Below are 24,491 nucleotides of genomic sequence, written 5' to 3'. Positions count from 1 at the left end.
ACTGTACCAGTGTAAGAACACAACTCAACAACATATTAGTCCACATGCCAACATTAACGGTTTATAGCCAATAGCAGCGAACCTTCTCATGTTTGAATGAAGAACAGGCGGTTGACGTTTACTCCTGCAGCAGGTTTGTTTACATCATTCAAAAACATTTTCTTTAGCAAATATTTTAAGTAGCTGTTAATAATAACCATATGAAGTAGCTCTGACTTTTATTTACAGCGCTTTGTAGCCGAATAATTTAAATAGGGTCACGTTTCATAACTAACTACTGTAGCTAACGGCAATTTACCTAACGTTACACAAATGTCCCCGTGAAGTTCAAATTCTGTTTTATCGCTGTCCTTTAACACAGTGAGTAATATGCCCAATGGTATGGGTATTAGCTAATTTAAGTCAACGTAATCTTCCGTAGCGCGTTAACTAGTTACATACTGTACATCGGGGTGTATTAATTCCGGCGATTCTGTTGCAAAACGTTTTTTAAACGAAACGAAACGGGGCGGGACCTACCTGAATTTGTCCAATAGAAACTCTCGTTTTAGTTGCCAACGAAACTTGTTGCCAATTAGTGGTGGAAGATTACACCCCAGGAGTGAGTTCTTTAGTAAATAAGGATTTGTCCTTAACTGATTTGCCTAGATAAAGGTAAAGTAAATCAAATAAAAAATGCATTGCAGAACGTTTCGTCTGTTGCAAAATGTTCTACAAGGGAAACCATTTACTCCAAACCAAAAACATTTTTCCACAAAAACGAGTTTCTATTGGGGAAATGTAGGTAGGTCCCGCCCCATTTCGCTCAGTTTGCTGATGGAATCTGACTAATGAATACACCCCAGCACTTTTGTCTAAAAGCTAGCTAGCCGGGCAAGTTGGTAACATGTCTGATATGGCTCCAACAATAATACCAGGTTGTTTGTATTCTGACAGTAGCCCAGCCACTTAAGCTATCATCATCATGTTCACGAGAAGATTACTACCATTGTACCCTCCAAGCTCATCACTAAGCTAAGGACCCTAAGACTGAACACCTCCCTCTGTAACTGGATCCTGGACTTCCTGACTGGCTGCCCCCAGGTGGTGAGGGTAGGAATCAATACATCCACCACACTGACACTCAACACGGGGGGCTCCTCAGGAGTACGTGCACAAGTCCCCTCCTATACTTCCTGTTCACCCGATACTACATAACTGCGCACAACTCCCAACACCAATATTAAGTTTGCCGACGGTGGGAGGCCTGATCACTGACGTCGATGAGACAGCCTATAGCAGGGATGGGCAACTGATGGGGGTGGGGGCCACAAAAAGACAGAACTCATCATAAGGGGCTGCGGTGGCTCGTGGGTGAGCTACTTTCCGGCAATTCTACTTATTTTGCCATAGGGTGGAGGCAAATGTTTGTAGTTTTTAATATGATAACTGATGATCAATGGGCCCCACCCCAGTCGGTAATTCGACCTTGCTTACTACGAGTTTAGATAGCTGGCCGCTAGACTAACTTACTAATCTAAAAATGCTTTGCTGACATGGGCTAATTAAGTGACTGCTGATACACAACCACATTTTGAAATTGCACCTTCTGTATTCTATTATTCTAACTCTCAACAGTAAATTGAGACAAACTTCTTTTTTTTTTTTTCCGCAGGCCTACAAAAGTTGACCATTCCTGGTCTATAGGGAGGAGGTCAGAGACCTGGCAGTGTGGTGCCAGGACAACAACCTCTACCCCCAACGACAGCAAGACAAAGGAGCTGATCGCGGACTACAGGAAACGGAGGGCCGAGCATGTCCTCATCCACATCAACAGGGCTGTAGTGGAGCTGGTCGAGAGCTCAAGTTCCTTGGTGTCCACATCACTTAAAGCCAATTTATGCCTACTCTGTATTTGCGATCCGGAGGGTTTGACATAATTGCGGAGCCTCCAGGGGCCAAATCAAGCTCTGTACCATATTGCCTTGCATCTCCCAAATTTTGTAACAATGCCTAAGGCTCTGTATAGCTCCACATTGACATGATTGGTTGATGGTAGGTGGTGGCAGGAGGTGCTGTATAAACAGAAACTCACTTCCTTGACAACTTGTTTCACAAGAGCAAGAAGTATGAACGCTTGGACTTCTGCGGAGGCCACATGGCAGTAAATACTGTACGGCCACTGCAGATGTCCGATTGACCATGCAGAGCCTTTAAAGATCTATCATGGTCCAAACACACCAACACAGTTGTGTAGAGGGCACGGCAATGCCTCTTCCCCCTCAGGAGGCTGAAAAGATTTGGCAAAGGCCTTCAGATCCTCAAAAGGTTATACAGCAGCACAATTGAGAGCAGCTCCCTGCCATCCAGGACGTCTATACTAGGCGGTCTCAGAGAAAGGCCCCAAAATATGTCAGACTCCTGCCACCCAAGTCACTGTTCTTTCGGCTACCACACGGCAAGTGGTACCGATGGACCAAGTCTGGAACCAGCAGGACCCTGAACAGCTTCTACCCCCAAGCCATAAGACTGCTAAATAGTTAGTTAAACCTCTTAAGGAGCTGCCCCTTTTTTAAAATTTTTCGCCTGAAATGACATACTCAAATCTAACTGCCTATAGCTCAGGCCCTGAAGCAAGGATATGCATGTTCTTGGTACCATTTGAAATGAAACACTGAAGTTTGTGGAAATGTCAAAGGAATGTAGGAGAATATAACACAATAGATCTGGTAAAAGATCATTCAAAAGGCACTCGCACATCTGAGCAATCTTTTTTGCAGGTGCATGGTAACAGTTGAACAAGATAAAGGAAACCGCACACTGCTCTTGATAGTATCACTGATGTTTAATTAGCTTATGTATCGGTCTCACGGCCTTCGTCAGAGCTTTTGAGTTTTTTTAAAATTAGCACCCTTATGTAGACCTAGCCCCACCCACATCCGTTCCACACATCGAAAGGGATTGAAGCGAAGGAAAAACAAATAAGTGCTACCAAATATAACAATATGCATTTCATAAATATTTTAATAAAGTGTGTAAATAAGATGTATTAAACACGTCTGTAAAACCACACTGAGGACATAACTTGCTCGGAAGGTCTTTCATTAATCATTGGGTACATTGTACGAAAAACGGTGATCTTAAATAGGGACATAGTTCATGTTCAAATTCACAACATAACATACATAGTCAAAAGATGATAAGAAAAAAAACGTTCTTTTGTATTTTTTTTGTACCATCTTTGAAATGCAAGAAAAAGGCCATAATGTATTATTCCAGCCCAGGTTCAATATACATTTTGGCCACTAGATGGCAGCGGTGTATGTGCAAAGTTTTAGACTGATCCAATGAACCATTGCATTTCTGTTCAAATTTTCTATCAAGACTGCCCAAATATGGCAAATGTTTATTAATAACTTTTTATGTTGAACATTGTGCACTCTCCTCCTACAATAGTATGGTTTTCTTTCACTGCAATAGCTACTGTAAATTGGACAGTGCAGTTAGATTAACAAGAATTTAAGCTTTCTGCCAATATCAGATATGTCTATGTCCTGGGAAATGTTCTTGTTACTGACAACCTCATGCTAATCGCATTAGCCTACGTTAGCTCAACCGTCCCGTGGAAGGGACACCGATCCCGAAGAAGTCAACTGACTTGCCTAGTTAAATACATTCTAAAGTATAATTTCACCTGGTCATCTAAGTCGGGCATTTCAACAGTGGCACGCACAGCATTCTCCCTCAAAATGTGACATTGTGTTGTGTGACACAACTGCACATTTTAGTGGCCTTTTATTGTCACCAGCACAAGGTGCATCTATTTAATCATCTTCTTGATATGCCACACCTGTCAAGTGGATGGATTATCTTGACAAAGGATAAATTGCTCACTAACAGAGATGTAAACACATTTGAGCACACCGTTTGTGAGAAATACGCATTTTGTGCATATGAAACATTTCTGGACTTGAATTTCAGCTCATGAAACATGGGACCAACACTTTCCATGTTGTGTTTATATTTTTGTAAAGTGTAATTTTTTTCTCTTCACTTGTAATTTTTTTCTTTTCACTAATACTCTCCCGACCGTAGATTTCTAACATACACCACCACCCCATTCCCGAAAATGGATTGCTCCTACAGACAGTGAGTCACGTGGCGGTGGCTTGCTATATAAAGCAGGCAGACGGGCATCCAGTTGAACGATTCGATTTAATGTTAGAATGGGTAAAAAGAGAGATCTAAGGGACTTCGAGCGTGGTATGATCGTCGGTTCCAGGCGCGCAGGGTCCAGTATATCACAAACGGCCGTCCTCCTGGGCTTTTCACGCACGACAGTGTCTGTGGTTTACCGAGAATGGCGCGACAAACAAAAAACATCCAGTCAGCGCCAGTCCAGTGGGCGTAAACAGCTAGTTGACGAGAGAGGTCGGAGGAGATTGGAAAGAATCGTGCAAACTAACAGACGGGCCACAATTAGACAAATAACGGCGCAGTACAACAGCGGTGTGCAAAACTGCATCTCTGAATGCACAACTCGTCGATCCTTGTCACGGATGGGCTATTGCAGCAAACGGAGGGCAAATGAGGAGTGGAAAAACACCGCCTGTGTAGATACGGTAAAGGAGTCAATGGACACACAGCGTTACAACGTTGACCAGATTGTCGCACATTCAACAAATCTGATCTAACAAAGTGGATATTCGTCAGATCAGGTCCGATTTTGATATATATGGCTGTTTTCGCTGCATAACATTTAAAAGTTGTCCCTTTTCAGACTTAGAAGTAACTGCTAAATGCTAACTCCCGTTCATATAAACTGGTTAGCATAGCTAGCATACAGAAATCGGTGGTAGTCGGTTATAACTAATTACGTTGATTGGTGACGATGACCTGAATGTATTGGGGTTGACATCAGTATTATACTCCGATTTTACCTCAACAACAAACAATAGCCTTAAGTTCGATTGACCTCTACCTTATCTGTTGTTGCGAGCGGTCAGCGAATGTTTGTTATTAAAGCATAGAAATGCTGTTTATCTTTTTCATTCTTCAGGCGTGATGTCATACGTTGGCCCCGTTTATTTATAGAAGGACCCATATACACAGTGTATATACAAAACAGTAGGAACACCTGCTCTTTCCACGAGACTGACCAGGTGAAGGCTGTGATCCCATGTTGTTGTCACTTGTTAAATCCACTACAATCAGTGTAGGTGAAGAGACAGGTTAAAGGGTTGTTGAGCCATGAGACCATTGACACATGGACTGTCTATTTGTGCCATTGAGGGTAAAAGAAATACAAAAATGTAAGTGCCTTTGAACTGGGTATGGTAGTAGGTGCCAGGCACATCGGTTTGTGTCAAGAATTGCAACGCTGCTGGGTTTTTCATGCTCAACTCAAACTTTGTCACATGCGCCGAATACAACAAGTGTAGACCTTATGCTTACTTACAAGCCCTTAACCAACAGTGCAGCTCAAGAAGAGTTAAGAAAATATTTACCAAATAGACTAAAGTTTAAAATAATAAACACAATAAGAATAACAAGGCTATATACAGGAGGTACCGAGTATAGGTCGACCGATTAATCGCAATGGACGATTTAATTTGGGCCGATTTCAAGTTTTCATAACAATCGGTATTTTTGGCCACCGATTTTTTATTTTTTTTTATTTTTATTTTTATTTATTTTTTAATTTCTTTTTTACTACACCTTTATTTAACTAGGCATGTCAGATTAAGAACACATAATTATTTTCAATGACGGCCTAGGAATGGGGGTTAACTGCCTTGTTCAGGGGGGATTCGGGGATTCGTTTTTTGCAACCTTCCGGGTTACTATTCCAACGCTCTAACAACCTGCCTTACATTGCACTCCACGAGGAGCCTGCATGGCAGGCTGACTACCTGTTACGCGAGGGCAGCAAGAAGCCAAGGTAAGTTGCTAGCTAGCATTAAACTAACTAACCATAAACATCAATGCCTTTCTTTACAATCAATACACAAGTATATATTTTTAAACCTGCATATTTAGTTAATATTGCCTGCTAACATGAAATTGTCTCACTGCTCTTGCGTTCATTGCCTGGCTCGTTGCAAACTATTTTGCCAGAATTTTACGTAATTATGACATAACATTGAAGGTTTTGCAATGTAACAGGAATATTTAGACTTAGGGATGCCACCCGTTAGATAAAATACGGAACGGTTCCGTATTTCACTGAAAGAAAAAATGTTTTGTTTTCGAGATGATAGGTCCGTTAATAGGGTCGAATCCGGAAACTAAGGCTTGTATTTCTGTGTGTTTATTATATTATAATTATGTCTATGATTTGATCGAGCAGTCTGACTGAGTGGTGGTAGGCACCAGCAGGCTCGTAAGCATTCATTCAAACAGCACTTTCGTGCGTTTTGCCAGCAGCTCTTCGCAATGCTTCAAGCATTGCGCTGTTTATGACTTCAAGCCTATCAACTCCCAAGATTAGGCTGGTGTAACCGATGTGAAATGGCTAGCTAGTTAGTGGGGTGCGCACTAATAGCGTTTCAAACGTCACTCGCTCTGAGACTTGGAGTAGTTGTTCCCCTTGCTCTGCAAGGGCCGCGGCTTTTGTGGAGTGATGGGTAACGATGCTTCGAGGGTGGCTGTTGTCGATGTGTTCCTGGTTCGAGGCCTGGTTGGAGCGAGGAGATGGAAGGAAGCTATACTGTTACACTGGCAATACTAAAGTGCCTCTAAGAACATCCAATAGTCAAAGGTATATGAAATACAAATCGTATAGAGAGAAATAGTCCTATAATAACTACAACCTAAAACTTCTTACCTGGGAATATTGAAGACTCATGTTAAAAGGAACCACCAGCTTTCATATGTTCCCATGTTCTGAGCAAGGCACTTAAACTTAGCTTTCTTACATGGCACATATTGCACTTTTACTTTCTTCTCCAACACTTTGTTTTTGCATTATTTAAACCAAATTGAACATGTTTCATTATTTATTTGAGGCTAAATAGATTTTATTGATGTATTATATTAAGTTAAAATAAGTGTTCATTCAGTATTGTTGTAATTGTCATATCAAATCATAGACTTAATTATAACATAATAACACACAGAAATACGAGCCTTTGGTCATTAATATGGTCGAATCCGGAAACTATCATTTTGAAAACAAAACGTTTATTCTTTCAGTGAAATACGGAACCGTTCCGTATTTTATCTAACGGGTGGCATCCCTAAGTCTAAATATTGCTGTTACATTGTACAACCTTCAGTGTTGTGTCATAGTTATGTACAATTCTGGCAAATGAATTACGGTCTTTGTTAGGAATAAATGAACTTCACACAGTTCGCAATGAGCCAGGCGGCCCAAACTGCTGCATATACCCTGACTGCTTGCACGGAACGCAAGAGAAGTGACACAATTTCCCTAATTATAAGAAATTCATGTTAGCAGGCAATATTAATTAAATATGTAGGTTTAAAAATATATACTTGTGTATTGATTTTAAAGAAAGGCATTGATGTTTATGGTTAGGTGCAACGACAGTGCTAAATCATCACCCGTTTGCCGAAGTAGGCTGTGATTCGATGAGAAATTAACAGGCACTGCATCGATTATATGCAACGCAGGACACGCTAGATAAACTAGTAATATCATCAACCATGTGTAGTTAACTAGTGATTATGTGAAGATTGTTTTTTATAAGTTTAATGCTAGCTAGCAACTTACCTTGGCTTCTTGCTGCCCTCGCGTAACAGGTAGTCAGCCTGCCACGCAGGCTCCTCGTGGAGTGCAATGTAAGGCGTGCAATGTAAGGCGTGCAATGTAAGGCGTGCAATGTAAGGAGTGCAATGTTAGAGCGTTGGACTAACAAGGTAAAATCTGTCATTCTGCCCCTGAACAAGGAAGTTAACCCACCGTTCCTAGGCCGTCATTGAAAATAAGAATGTGTTCTTAACTGACTTGCCTAGTTAAATGAAGGTGTTACATTTTTTTTTTTTTTTTAATTGGCCAAATCGTTGTCCAAAAATAACGATTCCCGATTGTTATGAAAACTTGAAATTGGCCCTAATTAATCGGCCATTCCGATTAATCGGTCGACCTCTAGATGTTACCCCATTGAAGTTGACATTTTAAAATGGCTAAGGTTATGTAAGGGTTAAGGTTTTGGGTAGGGATGTCCCAAGGATCTCAGATGGCACCAACCGTTATTGTTGAGCCAATAACCGAAAGGTCTCTAGTTCAAATCCCCAAGTCGACAAGGTGAAACATCTGTGGGTGTGCCCTAGAGGCACTTAACCCTAATTGCTCCAAGGTCGCCGTAGATAATCACAGACCCTGGCAGAGACCGCACTTTCCGAGGGTGTCTCAGGACATTTGTAAAATAGAAATAAGCACTCAAATTATTATTTATCATGTATGCATAAAATAAAGTTTGCATTCTCAATTGAGTTTGTAGTGCAGCTGTAAACAATGCACGCATTCATTAAAAAAAAAATCTAATCTTTGAATTTCATGGATTACAATTGTACACATTACCTTTTTTTTTTTTTTAATCCTTATAGGTACGGGAACTTGTCCTGGACAACTGCAGATCAAATGAAGGGAAAATCGAAGGCCTCACAGAAGAATTTGTCAATCTGGAATTCCTCAGTTTGATAAATGTTGGCTTATTGTCAGTTTCCAACCTTCCCAGACTTGGGAAACTCAAAAAGGTAATGTTTTGCTTTATTTTATACATACTCACTCAGTTTTCGAACACCTACTCACTCAAAGTTTTTTTCTTTATTTTTACTACTTTCTACATTGTAGAATAATAGTGAAGACATCAAAACTATGAAATAACACATATGGAATCAAGCATTAGCTAAAAACAAATGTTAAACAAATCAAAATGGATTTTATGTTTGAGATTCTTCAAATAGCCACCCTTTGCCTTGGTGACAGCTTTGCACACTCTTGGTATTCTCTCAACCAGCTTCAACTGGAATGCTTTTCCTTCACTCTGCGGTCTAGCTCTTCCCAAACCATCACAATTTGATTGATTTTGGGTGATTGTGGAGGCCAGGTCATCTGATGCAGCACTCCATCAATCTCCTTCTTGGTCAAATAGCCCTTACACAGCCAGGAGGTGTGTTGGGTCATTGTCCTGTTGAAAAACAAATGATAGTCCCACTAAGCGCAAACTAAATGGGATGGCATATCGCTGCAGAATGCTGTGGTAGCCATGTTGGTTAAGTGTGCCTTGAATTAAAAAAAAATCACTGACAGTGTCACCAGCAAAGCATCCCCATGCCATCACACCACCACCTCCATGCTTCGCAGTGGGAACCACATGCAGAGATCTTCCGTTCACCTACTTTGTGTCTCACAAAGACATGGCGGTTGGAACCAAAAATCTCAAATTTGGATTCATCAGACCAAAGGACAGATTTACACCGGTCTAATGTCCATTGCTCGTGTTTCTTGGCCCAAGCAAGTCTCTTCTTATGTGTCCTTTAATAGTGGTTTCTTTGCAGCAATTTGACCATGGGGTGGCAGCGTAGCCTAGTGGTTAGAGCATTGGACTTGTAACCGAAAGGTTGCAAGATCGAATCCCCAAGCCGACAAGGTACAAATCTGTCGTTCTGCCCCTGAACAAGGCAGTTAACCCACTGTTCCTAGGCCTTCATTGAAAATAAGAATTTGTTCTTAACTGACTTGCCTAGTTAAATAAAGGTAAAGAAATAAATAAAAAATGAAAGCCTGATTCAGTCTCCTCTGAACAGTTGATGTGTCTGTTACTTAAACTCTGTCAAGAATTTTTTTGGGCTGCAATTTCTGAGGCTCATAAATCTAATGAACTTATCCTCTGCAGCAGCGGTAACTCGGTCTTCCATTCCTGTGGCGGTCCTCATGAGAGCCAGTTTCATCGTAGCTCTTGATGGGTTTTTGTGACTGCACTTTAAGAAATGTTCAAAGTTCTTAATTTTCTGCATTGACTGACCTTCATGTCTTAAAGTAATGGACTGTCGTTTCTCTTTGCTTATTTGAGCTGTTCTTGCCATAATATGGCCTTGGTCTTTTTAATTGAAATTACCTCATGAAACTGGTTTAGAGAATGCCAAGAGTGTGCAAAGCTGTCATCAAGGCAAAGGGTGGCTACGTTGCAGAATCTCATAATATATTTGGATTTTAACATTTTGTTTGGTTACTACATGATTCCATATGTGTTATTTCATAGTTTTGATGTCTACTATTATTCTACAATGTAAATATAAAGAAACCCTTGAATGAGTAGGTGTTCTAAAACTTTTGACCGGGTGTGTGTGGAGGTGCCCTTTTTATAATTTTTTTTATACGAAAGCTTACTCTTTATAGTAAAAAAGTGACATTTGTTTTCTTTAGAAAAATGGCTTCAAATCAGTCCCTAATCGCACCCTATTCCTTATGCAGTGCACTACTTTTGAGGGCTCTGGTCAAAAGTAGTGCACTATGTAAGGAATAGGGTTCCATGTGGGACATGGTCATTGTTTTCTGAAAGACTGTTACTTGCTTGGGCATTTGACAGAAGTGACTGCTCAAAGTATTGCAACAGTGACAATTTTGTTTTGGCTCTACTCCAGCACTTTGGATTTGAAATTATACAGTGACTGAGGTTAAAGTGCAGAATGTCAGCTTTAATTTGAGTGTATTTTCATCCATATCGGGTGAACCGTTTTAGAAATTACAGTACTTGTACAGTCGGCCCATTTTAGGGGACCAAATGTATTGGGACATTCACTTATACTGTACGTTCAGAAAGTATTCACACCACTTGACTTATTCCACATTTTGTTGTTACAACATGAATTTGAAAATTGATAAAATTTAGATTGTTTTGAGGCCTCCTGGGTGGCGCAGTGGTCTATAAGGCACTGCATCGCAGTGTTAGCTGTGCCACCAGAGGCTCTGTCGCAGCCGGCCACGACTGGGAGGCCCATGGGGCGGTGCACAATTGGCCTAGCGTCGTCCGGGTTAGGGAGGGTTTGGCCGGCAGGGATATCCTTGTCTCATCGCGCACTAGCGACTCCTGTGGTGGGCCGGGCGCAGTGCACGCTGACCAGGTCGCTAGGTGTACGGTGTTTCCTCCGACACATTGGTGCGGCTGGCTTCCGGGTTGGATGCGTGTCTTCCGGGTTGGATGCGTGTCTTCCGGGTTGGATGCGTGTCTTCCGGGTTGGGTGTCTTTTTTTACACATCGTTTTAAAGCAAACATCTTACAAGGTAAGCTTCGATTTGTTCTGTTTTTGAGCTATAGCTACATGGCATGGGGGGTATGAAATGAATCCTTGGGTTGGTTGGAACAAATCTAGCCTATAGCCAATGTTATCTGATCGAAGTGGTGCCAACAGAGAAGGTCGCTTCGCGTTCTTAGGAAACTATGCAGTATTTTGTTTTTTATGTATTATTTCTTACATTGTTACCCCAGGAAATCTTAAGTCTTATTACATACAGCTGGGAAGAACTATTGGATATAAGAGCAACGTCAACTTACCAACGACCAGGAATATGACTTTCCCGAAGTGGATCCTCTGTTCGGAACACCACCCAGGACAATGGATCTAATCCCAGTAGCCGACCCAAAACAACGGTGCCACAGAAGGGGTAGACAGAGCGGCCTCCTGGTCAGGCTCCGTAGACGTGCACATCGCTCCCGAGTATACTACTTGCCAATGTCCAGTGTGCTAAACCGTGGGGTGTTGGGTTGAGCGTGCAGAGATTGACACAGAGACAGGGAGGCTTTAGTTTGAAAAACAACTTTACTTAAGACAAAAAATAAATATACTGCTAAAAAAAAATAAAGGGAACACTTAAACAACACATCCTAGATCTGAATGAAATAAATAATCTTATTAAATACTTTTTTCTTTACATGGTTGAATGTGCTGACAACAAAATCACACAAAAATAATCAATGGAAATCCAATTTATCAACCCATGGAGGTCTGGATTTGGAGTCACACTCAAAATTAAAGTGGAAAACCACACTACAGGCTGATCCAACTTTGATGTAATGTCCTTTAAAACAAGTCAAAATGAGGCTCAGTAGTGTGTGTGGCCTCCACGTGCCTGTATGACCTCCCTACAATGCCTGGGCATGCTCCTGATGAGGTGGCGGATGGTCTCCTGAGGGATCTCCTCCCAGAACTGGACTAAAGCATCCGCCAACTCCTGGACAGTCTGTGGTGCAACGTGGCGTTGGTGGATGGAGCGAGACATGTCCCAGATGTGCTCAATTGGATTCAGGTCTGGGGAACGGGCGGGCCAGTCCATAGCATCAATGCCTTCCTCTTGCAGGAACTGCTGACACACTCCAGCCACATGAGGTCTAGCATTGTCTTGCATTAGGAGGAACCCAGGGCCAACCGCACCAGCATATGGTCTCACAAGGGGTCTGAGGATCTAATCTCGGTACCTAATGGCAGTCAGGCTACCTCTGGCGAGCACATGGAGGGCTGTGCGGCCCCCCCAAAGAAATGTCACCCCACACCATGACTGACCCACCGCCAAACCGGTCATGCTGGAGGATGTTGCAGGCAGCAGAACGTTCTCCACGGCGTCTCCAGACTCTGTCACGTCTGTCATGTGCTCAGTGTGAACTTGCTTTCATCTGTGAAGAGCACAGGGCGCCAGTGGAGAATTTGCCAATCTTGGTGTTCTCTGGCAAATGCCAAACGTCCTGCACGGTGTTGGGCTGTAAGCACAACCCCCACCTGTGGACGTCGGGCCCTCATACCACCCTCATGGAGTCTGTTTCTGACCGTTTGAGCAGACACATGCACATTTGTGGGCTGCTGGAGGTCATTTTGCAGGGCTCTGGCAGTGCTTCTCCTGCTCCTCCTTGCACAAAGGCGGTGGTAGCGGTCCTGCTGCTGGGTTGTTGCCCTCCTACGGCCTCCTCCATGTCTCCTGATGTACTGGCCTGTCTCCTGGTAGCGCCTCCATGCTCTGGACACTACGCTGACAGACACAGCAAACCTTCTTGCCACAGCTCGCATTGATGTGTCATCCTGGATGAGCTGCACTACCTGAGCCACTTGTGTGGGTTGTAGACTCCGTCTCATGCTACCACTAGAGCGAAAGCACCGCCAGCATTCAAAAGTGACCAAAACATCAGCCAGGAAGCATAGGAACTGAGAAGTGGCCTGTGGTCCCCACCTGCAGAACCACTCCTTTATTGGGGGTGTCTTGCTAATTGCCTATAATTTCCACCTGTTGTCTATTCCATTTGCACAACAGCATGTGAAATTTATTGTCACAGTGTTGCTTCTTAAGTGGACAGTTTGATTTCACAGAAGTGTGATAGACTTGGAGTTACATTGTGTTGTTTAAGTGTTCCCTTTATTTTTTTGAGCAGTGTATATATCAAAGAAATAACTTAGTTTTTGCTAGGTCTTCCTTCGTCTTCCTTCCCTCTCTTAACCTGTTAGGGCTAGGGAGCAGTATTTACACGGCCGGATAAAAAACGTACCCGATTTAAATCTGGTTACTACTCCTGCCCAGTAACTAGAATATGCATATAATTATTGGCTTTGGATAGAAAACACCCTAAAGTTTCTAAAACTGTTTGAATGGTGTCTGTGAGTATAACAGAACTCATATGGCAGGCAAAAACCTGAGAAGATTTCATGCAGGAAGTAGCCTGTCTGACAAGGTGTCTTCTTGTCTCTGTTTATTGAAGAGTGAGGATCTTAGCTGTAACGTGACACTTCCTACGGCTCCCATAGGCTCTCAGAGCCCGGGAAAAAGCTGAACGATATCGAGGCAGCCTCTGGTTGAAACACATTATCGCCTTTGCCAAGTGGCCGATCAGGGGACAAAGGGCTTAGGTGCGTGCCCGAGTCGACCCAGTGATATTTTCTTTCGTCTGTTTACCTAATTGCAGATTCCCGGTTGGAATATTATTGCTTTTTTACGAGAAAAATCGCATAAAAATTGATTTTAAACAGCGGTTGACATGCTTCGAAGTACGGTAATGGAATATTTAGAATTTTCTTTGTCACGAAACGCGTTGGGCGCGTCACCCTTCATCACCCTTCGGATAGTGTCTTGACCGCACGAACAAAACAGAGGATATTTGAACATTTTGTTGTTGAAGTAGAAGTCCTGGGAGTGCATTCTGACGAAGAACAGCAAAGGTAATCCAATTTTTCTTATAGTAAATCTGAGTTTGGTGAGTGCCAAACTTGGTGGGTGTCAAAATAGCTAGCCCGTGATGGCGAGCTATCTACTCAGAATATTGCAAAATGTGCTTTTGCCAAAAAGCTATTTTAAAAATCGGACATAGCGATTGCATAAAGGAGTTCTGTATCTATAATTCTTAAAATAATTTGTTCTTTTCTCTGCAAGGCAATCAAACAAGCGCAATGCTGGTACAGGGACAAAGTGGAGTAGCAATTCAACGGCTCTGACACAAGACGTATGTGGCAGGGTCTACAGGAAATCAGACTACAAAAACAGCCACGTCACACTTCCAGACAAACTAAACGCCTTCTTTGCCCACTTTGAAGATAATACAGTGCCACTGTCGCAGCTCATTAACACAGACAAAATCGTCCCACCTACTCAACAGCCAGTGGAATCCCATGGCGCGATATTCAAATACCTTAGAAATGCTATTACTTCAATTTCTCAAACATATGACTATTTTACACCATTTTAAAGACAAGACTCTCGTTAAGCTTCAAAAGATTTTCCTCACAATGGTTTGATCCACTGCCAGTTCCTTAGCTTGCTACGTAACTGACGTGCGGTTAATCCAGTCAATCGCGCACACACACTAGCTGAATATGCAGAGCTAGCGCGCAAATATTAACTATTAAGCTAGCTAGTACCTATTCCATTTATGTGGCGTCGTCAAAGATGGAATCAGCATGCAGATGATGTAAGTTAGTGCTTCAATGTCCCTGTGATAAGGTTAGCGATAAACTGAAATCCAAACTGAACAGAACTACACTGTCTTCTACCATTGTCTTAAATATATTTAATGGTCTCGTTGCAAAAGCTAAATTGTCGCAAGTGAACTTTTATTTATTAATTTTATTTCACCTTTTATTTAACCCGGGTAGCAAAGATTATAGCAAACACCACTGAAAATGAATTGGTGCTCGCTAGCTTTGCAAATTCAGCTATTGTTGGAAGCCAGCCAATATGAAACAAACTATTAAAATTACAAAAGGTTGCAGCATATGTTGTGTAAATGGTGAACTCATACAGCTGTCAACTCTTGTCATTTTAATCCGTTTCACATTTGCTAGCTACCTTTTAGATCGAAGCCCAAATAGAATGATTGAAGATGATAGAAGCCCATCCCCTACTGTAAATAACCTACACACTGTGTGTGTGTGTAGCCAGCCAGCCAGCCAGGTAGAAAAATGGCAGAAAAATAAAAGACGGACATCAGAGTATTTTTCAATACACCAAAACGCATAGTAAGAACCCTAGTAGCCTAATATCTCAAAGACTAGTTGATACAATGTTCATAAGAAAGAAATGAAATTCTAATGGAAATGTTTGACAATGATTTCATTAGGCAGAGCAGGCAACAGATGGCACACAGACAGCAGAGTTGGGGACAGATATGCAGGGACAGACTGGCAGAGACAGGGAGTCTCAGGTAAGTTTGTTGAGTCTTTGTTTGGCAACATTATGAAAGGTTCTCAATTTTTTTGACTTGTAAAATAGGAACATAATTGGAAAATGCCATGGATACCCCCACTCTCAACTTAAACTGGTGACTGAACTAAGATTTGTTAAATGCAATGGTATTGCTGTTGTGATTAGTTGTGTAGTTTTGGGTACCGGTAGTTAGGAGTACGGCAAACACCTTATTTCTTTGGTTCCTCAATATACATTTACCATATTACAATGTAGGCTATGTGTTACAGCACTACTTTTGGTGTCCCCCTCAGGAATTGCTCTTGAGAAAATGTCATGTAATTGTCCCCTCCAAAGTTGATATCAGATTTTCGCCAATGACTTCGAAGCATGTCAACCGCTGTTTAAAATCAATTTTTATGCCACTTTTGTCGTAAAAAAGCGATAATATTCCGACCGGCAAAGCGTGTATACGTACAAAGAGAGAAAATAAAAGCATGCTATCCCCTCGTGCACGAGCCTGAGTCTCATAGTACTGTTACTGGCCATTATCCAAACGCGCTAATGTTTTTCAGCCAGAGCCTGCAAAGCCACGATTCAGCTTTTTGCCGCCTTCTGAGATCCCATGGGAGCCGTAGGAAGTGTCACGTAACAGCAGAGATCCCCTGTAATGGATAGAGATACTCAACAAGGGCAAGAAATGGTCAGACAGGGTACTTCCTGTACAGAATCTTCTCAGGTTTTGGCCTGTCATATGAGTTCTGGAGGTTAGAAGGATTACTTTATCCTATCCCAGGTATTCCTTAAAGAGGTGGGGTTTCAGGTGTCTCCGGAAGGTGGTGATTGACTCCGCTGTCCTGGCGTCGTGAAGGAGCTTGTTCCACCATTGGGGTGCCAGAGCAGCGAACAGTTTTGACTGGGCTGAGCGGGAACTGTGCTTCCGCAGAGGTAGCGGGGCCAGCAGGCCAGAGGTGGATGAACGCAGTGCCCTTGTTTGGTTGTAGGGCCTGATCAGAGCCTGAAGGTATGGAGGTGCTGTTCCCCTCACAGCTCCGTAGGCAAGCACCATAGTCTTGTAGCAGATGCGAGCTTCAACTGGAAGCCAGTGGAGTGTGCGGAGTAGCGGGTTGATGTGAGAACTTGGGAAGGTTAAACACCAGACGGGCTGCGGCGTTCTGGATGAGTTGTAGGGGTTTAATGGCACAGACAGGGAGCCCCGCCAACAGCGAGTTGCAGTAATCCAGACGGGAGATGACAAGTGCCTGGATTAGGACCTGCGCCGCTTCCTGTGCAAGGCAGGGTTGTACTCTGCGAATGTTGTAGAGCATGAACCTACAGGATCGGGTCACTGCCTTGATGTTAGCGGAGAACGACAGTGTGTTGTCCAGGGTCATGCCAAGGCTCTTAGCACTCTGGGAGGAGGACACAATGGAGTTGTCAACCGTGATGGTGAGATCATTGAACGGGCAGTCCTTCCCCGGGAGGAAGTGCAGCTCTATCTTGCCGAGGTTCTGCTTGAGGTGGTGATCCGTCATCCACACTGATATGTCTGCCAGACATGCAGAGATGCGATTCGCCACCTGGTTATCAGAAGGGGGAAAGGAGAAGATTAATTGTGTGTCGTCTGCGTAGCAATGATAGGAGAGACCATGTGAGGATATGACAGAGCCAAGTGACTTGGTGTATAGCGAGAATAGGAGAGGGCCTAGAACTGAGCCCTGGGGGACACCAGTGGTGAGAGCACGTGGTGCGGAGACGGATTCTCGCCACGCCACCTGGTAGGAGCGACCTGTCATGTAGGACGCAATCCAAGAGTGAGCCGCGCCGGAGATGCCCAACTCGGAGAGGGTGGAGAGGAGGATCTGATGGTTCACAGTATCAAAGGCAGCAGATGGGTCTAGAAGGATGAGAGCAGAGGAGAGAGAGTTAGCTTTAGCAGTGCGGAGAGCCTCTGTGACACAGAGAAGAGCAGTCTCAGTTCAATGACCATTCTTGAAACCTGACTGATTTGGATCAAGAAGGTCATTCTGAGAGAGATGGCAAGAGAGCTGGCCAAGGACGGCACGCTCAAGAGTTTTGGAGAGAAAAGAAAGAAGGGATACTGGTCTGTAGTTGTTGACATCGGAGGGATCGAGTGTAGGTTTTATGAGAAGGGGTGCAACTCTCGCTCTCTTGAAGACGGAAGGGACGTAGCCAGCGGTCAAGGATGAGTTGATGAGCGAGGTGAGGTAGGGGAGAAGGTTTCCGGAAATGGTCTGGAGAAGAGAGGAGGGGATAGGGTCAAGCGGCAGGTTGTTGGACGGCCGGCCGTCACAAGTCACAAGATTTCATCTGGAGAGAGAGAGGGGAGAAAGAGGTCAAAGCATAGGGTAGGGCAATGTGAGCAGGACCAGCGGTGTCGTTTGACTTAACAAACGAGGATCGGATGTCGTCAACCTTTTCAAAATGGTTGACGAAGTCATCCGCAGAGGGGGGGAGGATTCAGGAGGGAGGAGAAGATGTCAAAGAGCTTCCTAGGGTTGGAGGCAGATGCTTGGAATTTAGTGGTAGAAAGTGGCTTTAGCAGCAGAAACGGAGGAAGAAAATGTAGAGAGGAGGGAGTGAAAAGATGCCAGGTCCGCAGGGAGGCTAGTTTTCCTCCATTTCCGCTCGGCTGCCCGGAGCCCTGTTCTGTGAGCTCGCAATGAGTCGTCAAGCCACGGAGCAGGAGGGGAGGACCGAGCCGGCCGGGAGGATAGGGGCCATAGAGAGTCAAAGGATGCAGAAAGGGAGGAGAGGAGGGTTGAGGAGGCAGAATCAGGAGATTGGTTGGAGAAGGATTGAGCAGAGGGAAGAGATGATAGGATGGAAGAGGAGAGTAGCAGGAGAGAGGGAGCGAAGGTTGCAACGGCGCAATACCATCTGAGTAGGGGCAGAGTGAGTAGTGTTGGAGGAGAGCGAGAGGGAAAAGGATACAAGGTAGTGGTCGGAGACTTGGAGGGGAGTTGCAGTGAGATTAGTAGAAGAACACCATCTAGTAAAGATGAGGTCAAGCGTATTGCCTGCCTTGTGAGTAGGGGGAGACGGTGAGAGGGTGAGGTCAAAAGAGGAGAGGAGTGGAAAGGAGGAGGCAGAGAGAAATGAGTCAAAGATAGGCGTAGGGAGGTTAAAGTGAGCCATCCTCAGGAAAGGAACTTATCAAGGCGTCAAGCTCATTGATGAACTCTCCAAGGGAACCTGGAGGGTGATAAATGATAAGGATGTTAAGCTTGAATGGGCTAGTGACTGACTGCATGGAATTCAAATGAGGAGATAGACAGATGGGTCAGGGGAGAAAGAGAGAATGTCCACTTGGGAGAGATGAGGATTCCAGTGCCACCACCCCGCTGACCAGATGCTCTCGGGGTGTGCGAGAACACGTGGTCAGACGAGGAGAGAGCAGTAGGAGTAGCAGTGTTTTCTATGGTATTCCATGTTTCCGTCAGTGCCAAGAAGTCCAGGGACTGGAGGATAGAATAGGCTGAGATGAACTCTGCCTTGTTGGCCGCAGACCGGCAGTTCCAGAGGCTGCCGGAGACCTGGAACTCCACGTGGGTCGTGCGCGCTGGGACCACCAGGTTAGAGTGGCAGCGGCCATGCGGTGTGAAGCGTTTGTATGGCCTGTGCAGAGAGGAGAGAACAGGGATAGACATACACATAGTTGAGAGGCTACGCTAATGCAAAGGAGATTGGAATGAAAATTAACTAAACAACTGGGGAAGCAAGAGAGCAGGGCCTCCCTCACTAACCATTCACTGAAACACTCAAATATAACTTTTCCAACTTCCACTTTAGAAATTCTAATTGATGTAAACTACAGTGGTTCAATGTTTCCAGGAATAGGCTCAAACTTAGTTTATTCCGCTAGATAACTTGGTACAGTATTCTTCCGTGAAACCCACCCAGTGCACCGTATTCTATGACGCCGTAGCTAACTAGCATGCTAGCATCCAATAACACGGTTAGCACCAATACATGGTTACAACAAACTTCCAATGGAACTTTACCTAGCAGGGTCTTGTAGATGACCTGGAGCCAGTGGGTTTGGTGACGAGTATGAAGCAAGGGCCAGCCAACGAGAGCATACAGGTTGCAGTGGTGGGTAGTATATGGAGCTTTGGTATAAGGCTTAGCCTTATTCGCACAGGACTAGTATTACTAGAGAATGTTGGTTATGTAATTATTACCCCAGAATGTCTGTTATTCCAGAGGACGATTTAGAGGGGTTGAGTTTTTTCCAAACTGCCCCATGTTATTATTTTTTTCCAATTAATTGATAGTTATGACAGAAGCCTGGAGGTTTTTTTTCTAGGCGTGAAGATATTTCAACATGTCCAGCCGATAACAGGGCTACACTAAACATACCAAACCATCTTTGGGATGGTGTCGTGTCGCCATAATAAGTGAAGTGTGATCATAATCATTTTGGCGATCCGCAGTACTTCCTAAATGCCCCCCATCCTTCAGATGTGAGCTAAACGGTGCACTTGTTATGCGTTTTCAGGCTATGGATGTGAACTTAATTCCAAAAGGTTTAGGTCAGTTGTATGCTGCTTTGCGATCTAGTAAAAGCAAGGATTACATTAAGTAGGCGCAATTTATTTTTAGTGATGCATTTGGCAATATTCAATAATGAGCACAAAACATTAATAAAAGCATTCACTGTGAAAGTTGATACATGTAGGCCCTTCATATATATAGGCTATATGCAGCACTTCATTCAATTAATACAATCCGTTTTCTTACTCAAACCGTGAGCAACACCTGTCAAACTCAGACATTTCTCTCAAAACACAGGGATGTCTATTCACACGGGACTAGTATTATCAGAGGACCTTGGAGTTCACCAAAAAACAGTAGGTTACTCTGGCTGGAATTGTTACTCTTGTCATGTACAAACCGCGGACAGCGACCACATCCAACACGGGAGAAAGCACGTTTTGTTATAAAATATTAGATTTTAGTGTTGCACCATTTATTTTTGCATAATATAACCATATACAATTTCAGTATCGCATGTCTTACAGTGATGTGATGGACAGTGCCATCCCCGTGGCCTCCGCAATGGATTAGTCCACTGAGACGAGCACAAATCAGATGAGTGTCTTGTGTACCATGCGACTGCTTGACTAAAGAAATCTTGGTCAATCAACAGAATGTCGACCAAATAATCAACCAGTCGTCTAAATGGGGTCAGCCCTAGATGCTAAATGATTACGGATAATCCTGAATGAGCCATGAATAATGTTGAGAGAGAGTTGGACGCAGAAATATCATAGCCCCCCCCAAAAATGCTAACCTCCCGTTATTGTAATTGTGAGAGGTTAGCATGTCTTGGGGGTATGCTAACAAAATAATCTGAAACAACCAAAACAAATAGCAAGTACATCCAACAAATTTGTGGAGTCACGAGCTTGATGTAGTCATTGCGTGCTATGAATATGGGACCAAATACTCAACTTTTTAACTACTTTAATACACAAGTGAATTTGTCCCAATACTTTTGGTCCCCTAAAAATGGGAGAACTATGTACAAAAGTGCTGTAATTTTGAAAATGCTCACTTGAAAATACTCTCAAATTTAAAATTGACAGTCTTCACTTTAACCACAGCCGTTGTATCATTTCAAATCGTACAGTCAAAACAACAGTCACTGGCCAAACACTTTTGGAGCTCACTGTATATCTTCACATTATGTTGCAGTTGGAACTCAGTGACAACAGAATCTCTGGTGGCCTTGACGTGCTAGCAGAGAAACTCCCCAACCTCACACATCTAAATCTAAGCAGGAACAAACTGAAAGACATCAGCACGTTGGAACCATTGGTAGGTACACCAAACTCCTGGTAGAGCACAATACAGTGCGACACCATCTTATTGTCTCAGGCTATGCCTCAAATGACACTATTCCCTATATAGAGTTTTGACCATAGATCTAGTTGGCAGTGTGATGTTTGTTTCCCTATGTGGCTCTGGTCAACATTAGTTTGCTAGCCTATATGGGGAAAAGGTATGCTCTAAAATCGAATTTGAGATTTACTCAGCCAGTGTTTTTTCACCCCCTAATTACCCTACACCCATTTGGTCCCACAGAAAAAGCTGGACAGCCTGAAGTCTCTAGACTTGTTCAACTGTGAGGTGACCAACCTGAACGACTACAGGGAGAGTGTGTTCAAGCTGCTCCCTCAGCTCACCTACCTGGACGGGTACGACGTGGAGGACCGGGAGGCATCCGACTCGGACGGAGAGGTCGACGGTGTGGACGATGACGATGATGAGGGTGGGCATCCATTTTGTTTTTTTCAATGTTTTGAGGAAGTATAAGAAAATGAAAATGCAGTTGTAATTTGAATTGAGAATGTGGGTCTTCTGTAGCTCAGTTGGTAGAGCGTGGAGCTTGCAATGGCATAATAGTGGGTTTGATTCCCGGGACCACCCATATGTAAAATGTGTGCACACAACACTGCAAGCAACTTTGGCTAAAAGCATCTGCTAAATGGTATATCATTATACACTGAACAAAATTAAACGCAACATGTACCAATTTCTAATATTTTACTGAGTTAGTTCATATAAGGAAATCAGCCATTTGAAATGAATTCATTAGGCCCTAATCTATGGATTTCACATGACTGGGAACACAGATATGCATCTGTTGGTTACAGATACCTTAATAGTAGGGTCGTAGATCTGAAAACCAGTCAGTATCTGGTGTGACCACTATTTGCGTCATGCAGCGCGACACTTCTCCTTTGGATAGAGTTGATCAGGCTGTTGATTGTGGAATGTTGTCCCACTCATCTTCAATGGCTGTGCGAAGTTTCTGGATATTGGCTGGAACTGGAACAAGCTGTCATACAAGTTGATCCAGAGCATCCCAAACATGCTCAATGGGTGACATGTCTGAGTATGTAGGCCATGGAAGAACTGGGACATTTTCAGCTTCCAGGAATTGAAAGATGAGGCGATGGCGGCAGATAAATGGTATGACAATGGGCCTCAGGATCTCATCATGGTATCTCTGTGCATTCAAATTGCCAATGATAAAATGCAGTTGTGTTCATTGTCCGTAGCTTATGCCTGCCCATACCATAACCCCACCACCACCATGGGCCACTAATGTTCACAACGTTGACATCAGCATTCCGCTCGTCCACACAATGCAATACACAAAGGTGAGCATTTGCCCACTGAAGATGGTTACGACGCCAAACTGCAGTCAGGTCAAAACCCTGGTGAGGACGACAAGCACACAGATGAGCTTCCCTGATACGGTTTCTGACAGTTTGTGCATAAATTATTCGGTTGTGCAAATGCACAGTGTCATTAGCTGTCCGGGTGGCTAATCTCAGACGATCCCGCAGGTGAAGAAGCCAGATGTGAAGGTCATGGCTGGCTTGGTTACACGGTCTGCGGTTGTGAGGCCGGTTGAACGTACTGTCAAATTCTCTAAATTGATGAAGGCGGCTTATGGTAGAGCAATGAACATTCAATTCTCTGGCAACAGCTCTGGTGGACATTACAGCAATCAGAATGCAAATTGTGTTGTGACAAAACTGCACCTTTTAGTGGCCTTTTAGTCTCCCCAGCACAAGGTGAACCTATGTAATGAGCATGCTGTTTAATCAGCTTTTTGTCATGCCACACCTGTCAGGTGGATGGATTATCTCGGCAAAAGAGATGCTCACTAACAGGGATGTAAACAAATTTGACAAATAGGCTTTTTGTGCGAATGGAAAAATTATTGGATCTTTTATTTCAGCTCATGAAACATGGGACTCATGCAAGCGGATTCTATTGTGTTGGGTTTTTCGACAGTGGATGTGATGTATTTCTTTGCTTTTTTTTTAGGAGGAATGAAGGATGAGGATGGAGAGGAGGAAGACTTTGACGAGGAGGATGATGAAGTCAGCGGCGACGAAGAGGTAAAGCCCCTTTTTTTGGTTTGTTTGTTTGTGACCCAAAAGATCAACGGGGGATATGGTTTGAAAGCACTGTCCTATCTCCCCAGGAAGAAGACCTTGGTATTGATGATGAGGACGACAATGATGATGGTATGTCATTCTTGTACTTTTTGTCATAAGCTTATGTTAAAAAGTTTAACTTTTTGATACTTTACGAAGTATAATATAATAACCCTTTCCCATTTCCCCAGAAATGGAGGTTGTCCAAGGAGAGAAGATAAAGCAAGAGACTGACGACAATGATGATTATGAGCAAAAAACGAAAGCCAATCAAGTTACCAACCCCTTCCCTCTCCACCCTGACACCCACCCACACCCTGCCTACTCCACGTCTCTCCCCCAGCTTTGAGCTCCCGTGTGGGGAAAGACTGTACCGGACAGGTGGTTCAAGTGGAGCTGCCTCCGCCCCATGGAACCGAGAGCCATCCTCAAGCAGCGCACCACTCCGCATTCCACTTTTTCACTGTCAACTCCCCCTTTATGTATACCTGTGTGAGGACTTTGGGACTGGTACTGTATCTAGTTTTGGGTCTGTGCTTTTAATATTTTGTTGGATGAATTATGAAGAGAAAGTTGTTGGGTTTATTTCTTCCTTCTTTTCATCTTTTCTGTTCCTTATTTTTTTCTCCAATAAAATGTATTGCTATAGCAACTGTGTGAAGAGCGAGCTAAGATTCAGTGTGTTGTAGCTACAAGATTCAAGGTTGTAGCTACAAGTGCCTGTCGCTGCACTCAGCAGGAGTTGAATGGGTTGCCTCTGGGAAAAGTCTAGAACACTCATCACACAATATGCAGCAAATGCCTCAATGGATACTTCAAAGTCACTCCACGAGATGACATGTTGCAGCTTATTTTATTTTGAATGGGAAGGAAGGTAAAAAGACAGCACTAGGAACACATGAAAT

At 43.5% G+C, this 24,491-nt stretch overlaps 1 protein-coding gene and 1 long non-coding RNA gene across 2 annotated transcripts; both read left to right on the top strand.

The window, feature by feature from the left end:
• The first annotated feature begins 65 nt into the window (after positions 1 to 65).
• On the top strand, positions 66 to 2,527 carry LOC115191753 (uncharacterized). The gene is made up of 3 exons (XR_003877766.1): positions 66 to 133; positions 937 to 1,092; positions 1,655 to 2,527. It is a non-coding gene; the product is annotated as an uncharacterized LOC115191753 (long non-coding RNA).
• Positions 2,528 to 4,140: 1,613 nt separating this feature from the next.
• On the top strand, positions 4,141 to 24,247 carry LOC115191747 (acidic leucine-rich nuclear phosphoprotein 32 family member B-like). Its single transcript, XM_029749615.1, has 7 exons — positions 4,141 to 4,601; positions 8,551 to 8,700; positions 21,326 to 21,448; positions 21,716 to 21,902; positions 23,474 to 23,547; positions 23,634 to 23,676; positions 23,778 to 24,247. Exons 1-7 carry the CDS (start codon positions 4,206 to 4,208, stop codon positions 23,933 to 23,935), a joined length of 1,131 nt encoding a protein of 376 aa, XP_029605475.1. The 5' UTR covers positions 4,141 to 4,205; the 3' UTR covers positions 23,936 to 24,247.
• Positions 24,248 to 24,491: the final 244 nt, after the last annotated feature.

The sequence above is a fragment of the Salmo trutta genome, chromosome 4 (assembly GCF_901001165.1).
Source record: "Salmo trutta chromosome 4, fSalTru1.1, whole genome shotgun sequence".
Classification (NCBI taxonomy): domain Eukaryota; kingdom Metazoa; phylum Chordata; class Actinopteri; order Salmoniformes; family Salmonidae; genus Salmo; species Salmo trutta.
Note: the sequence above shows the minus strand (reverse complement) of the source record. Positions and strands in the feature narration are given on the sequence as shown.

Excerpts from the sequence above, each read along its gene's own strand:
- LOC115191747 (XM_029749615.1), top strand. The coding sequence starts at position 4,206 with ATGGGTAAAAAGAGAGATCTAAGGGACTTCGAGCGTGGTATGATCGTC. Across the intron at positions 8,701-21,325 it reads GACTTGGGAAACTCAAAAAG|TTGGAACTCAGTGACAACAG; the intron begins GTAATGTTTTGC and ends ATTATGTTGCAG. Across the intron at positions 23,677-23,777 it reads TGAGGACGACAATGATGATG|AAATGGAGGTTGTCCAAGGA; the intron begins GTATGTCATTCT and ends CCATTTCCCCAG.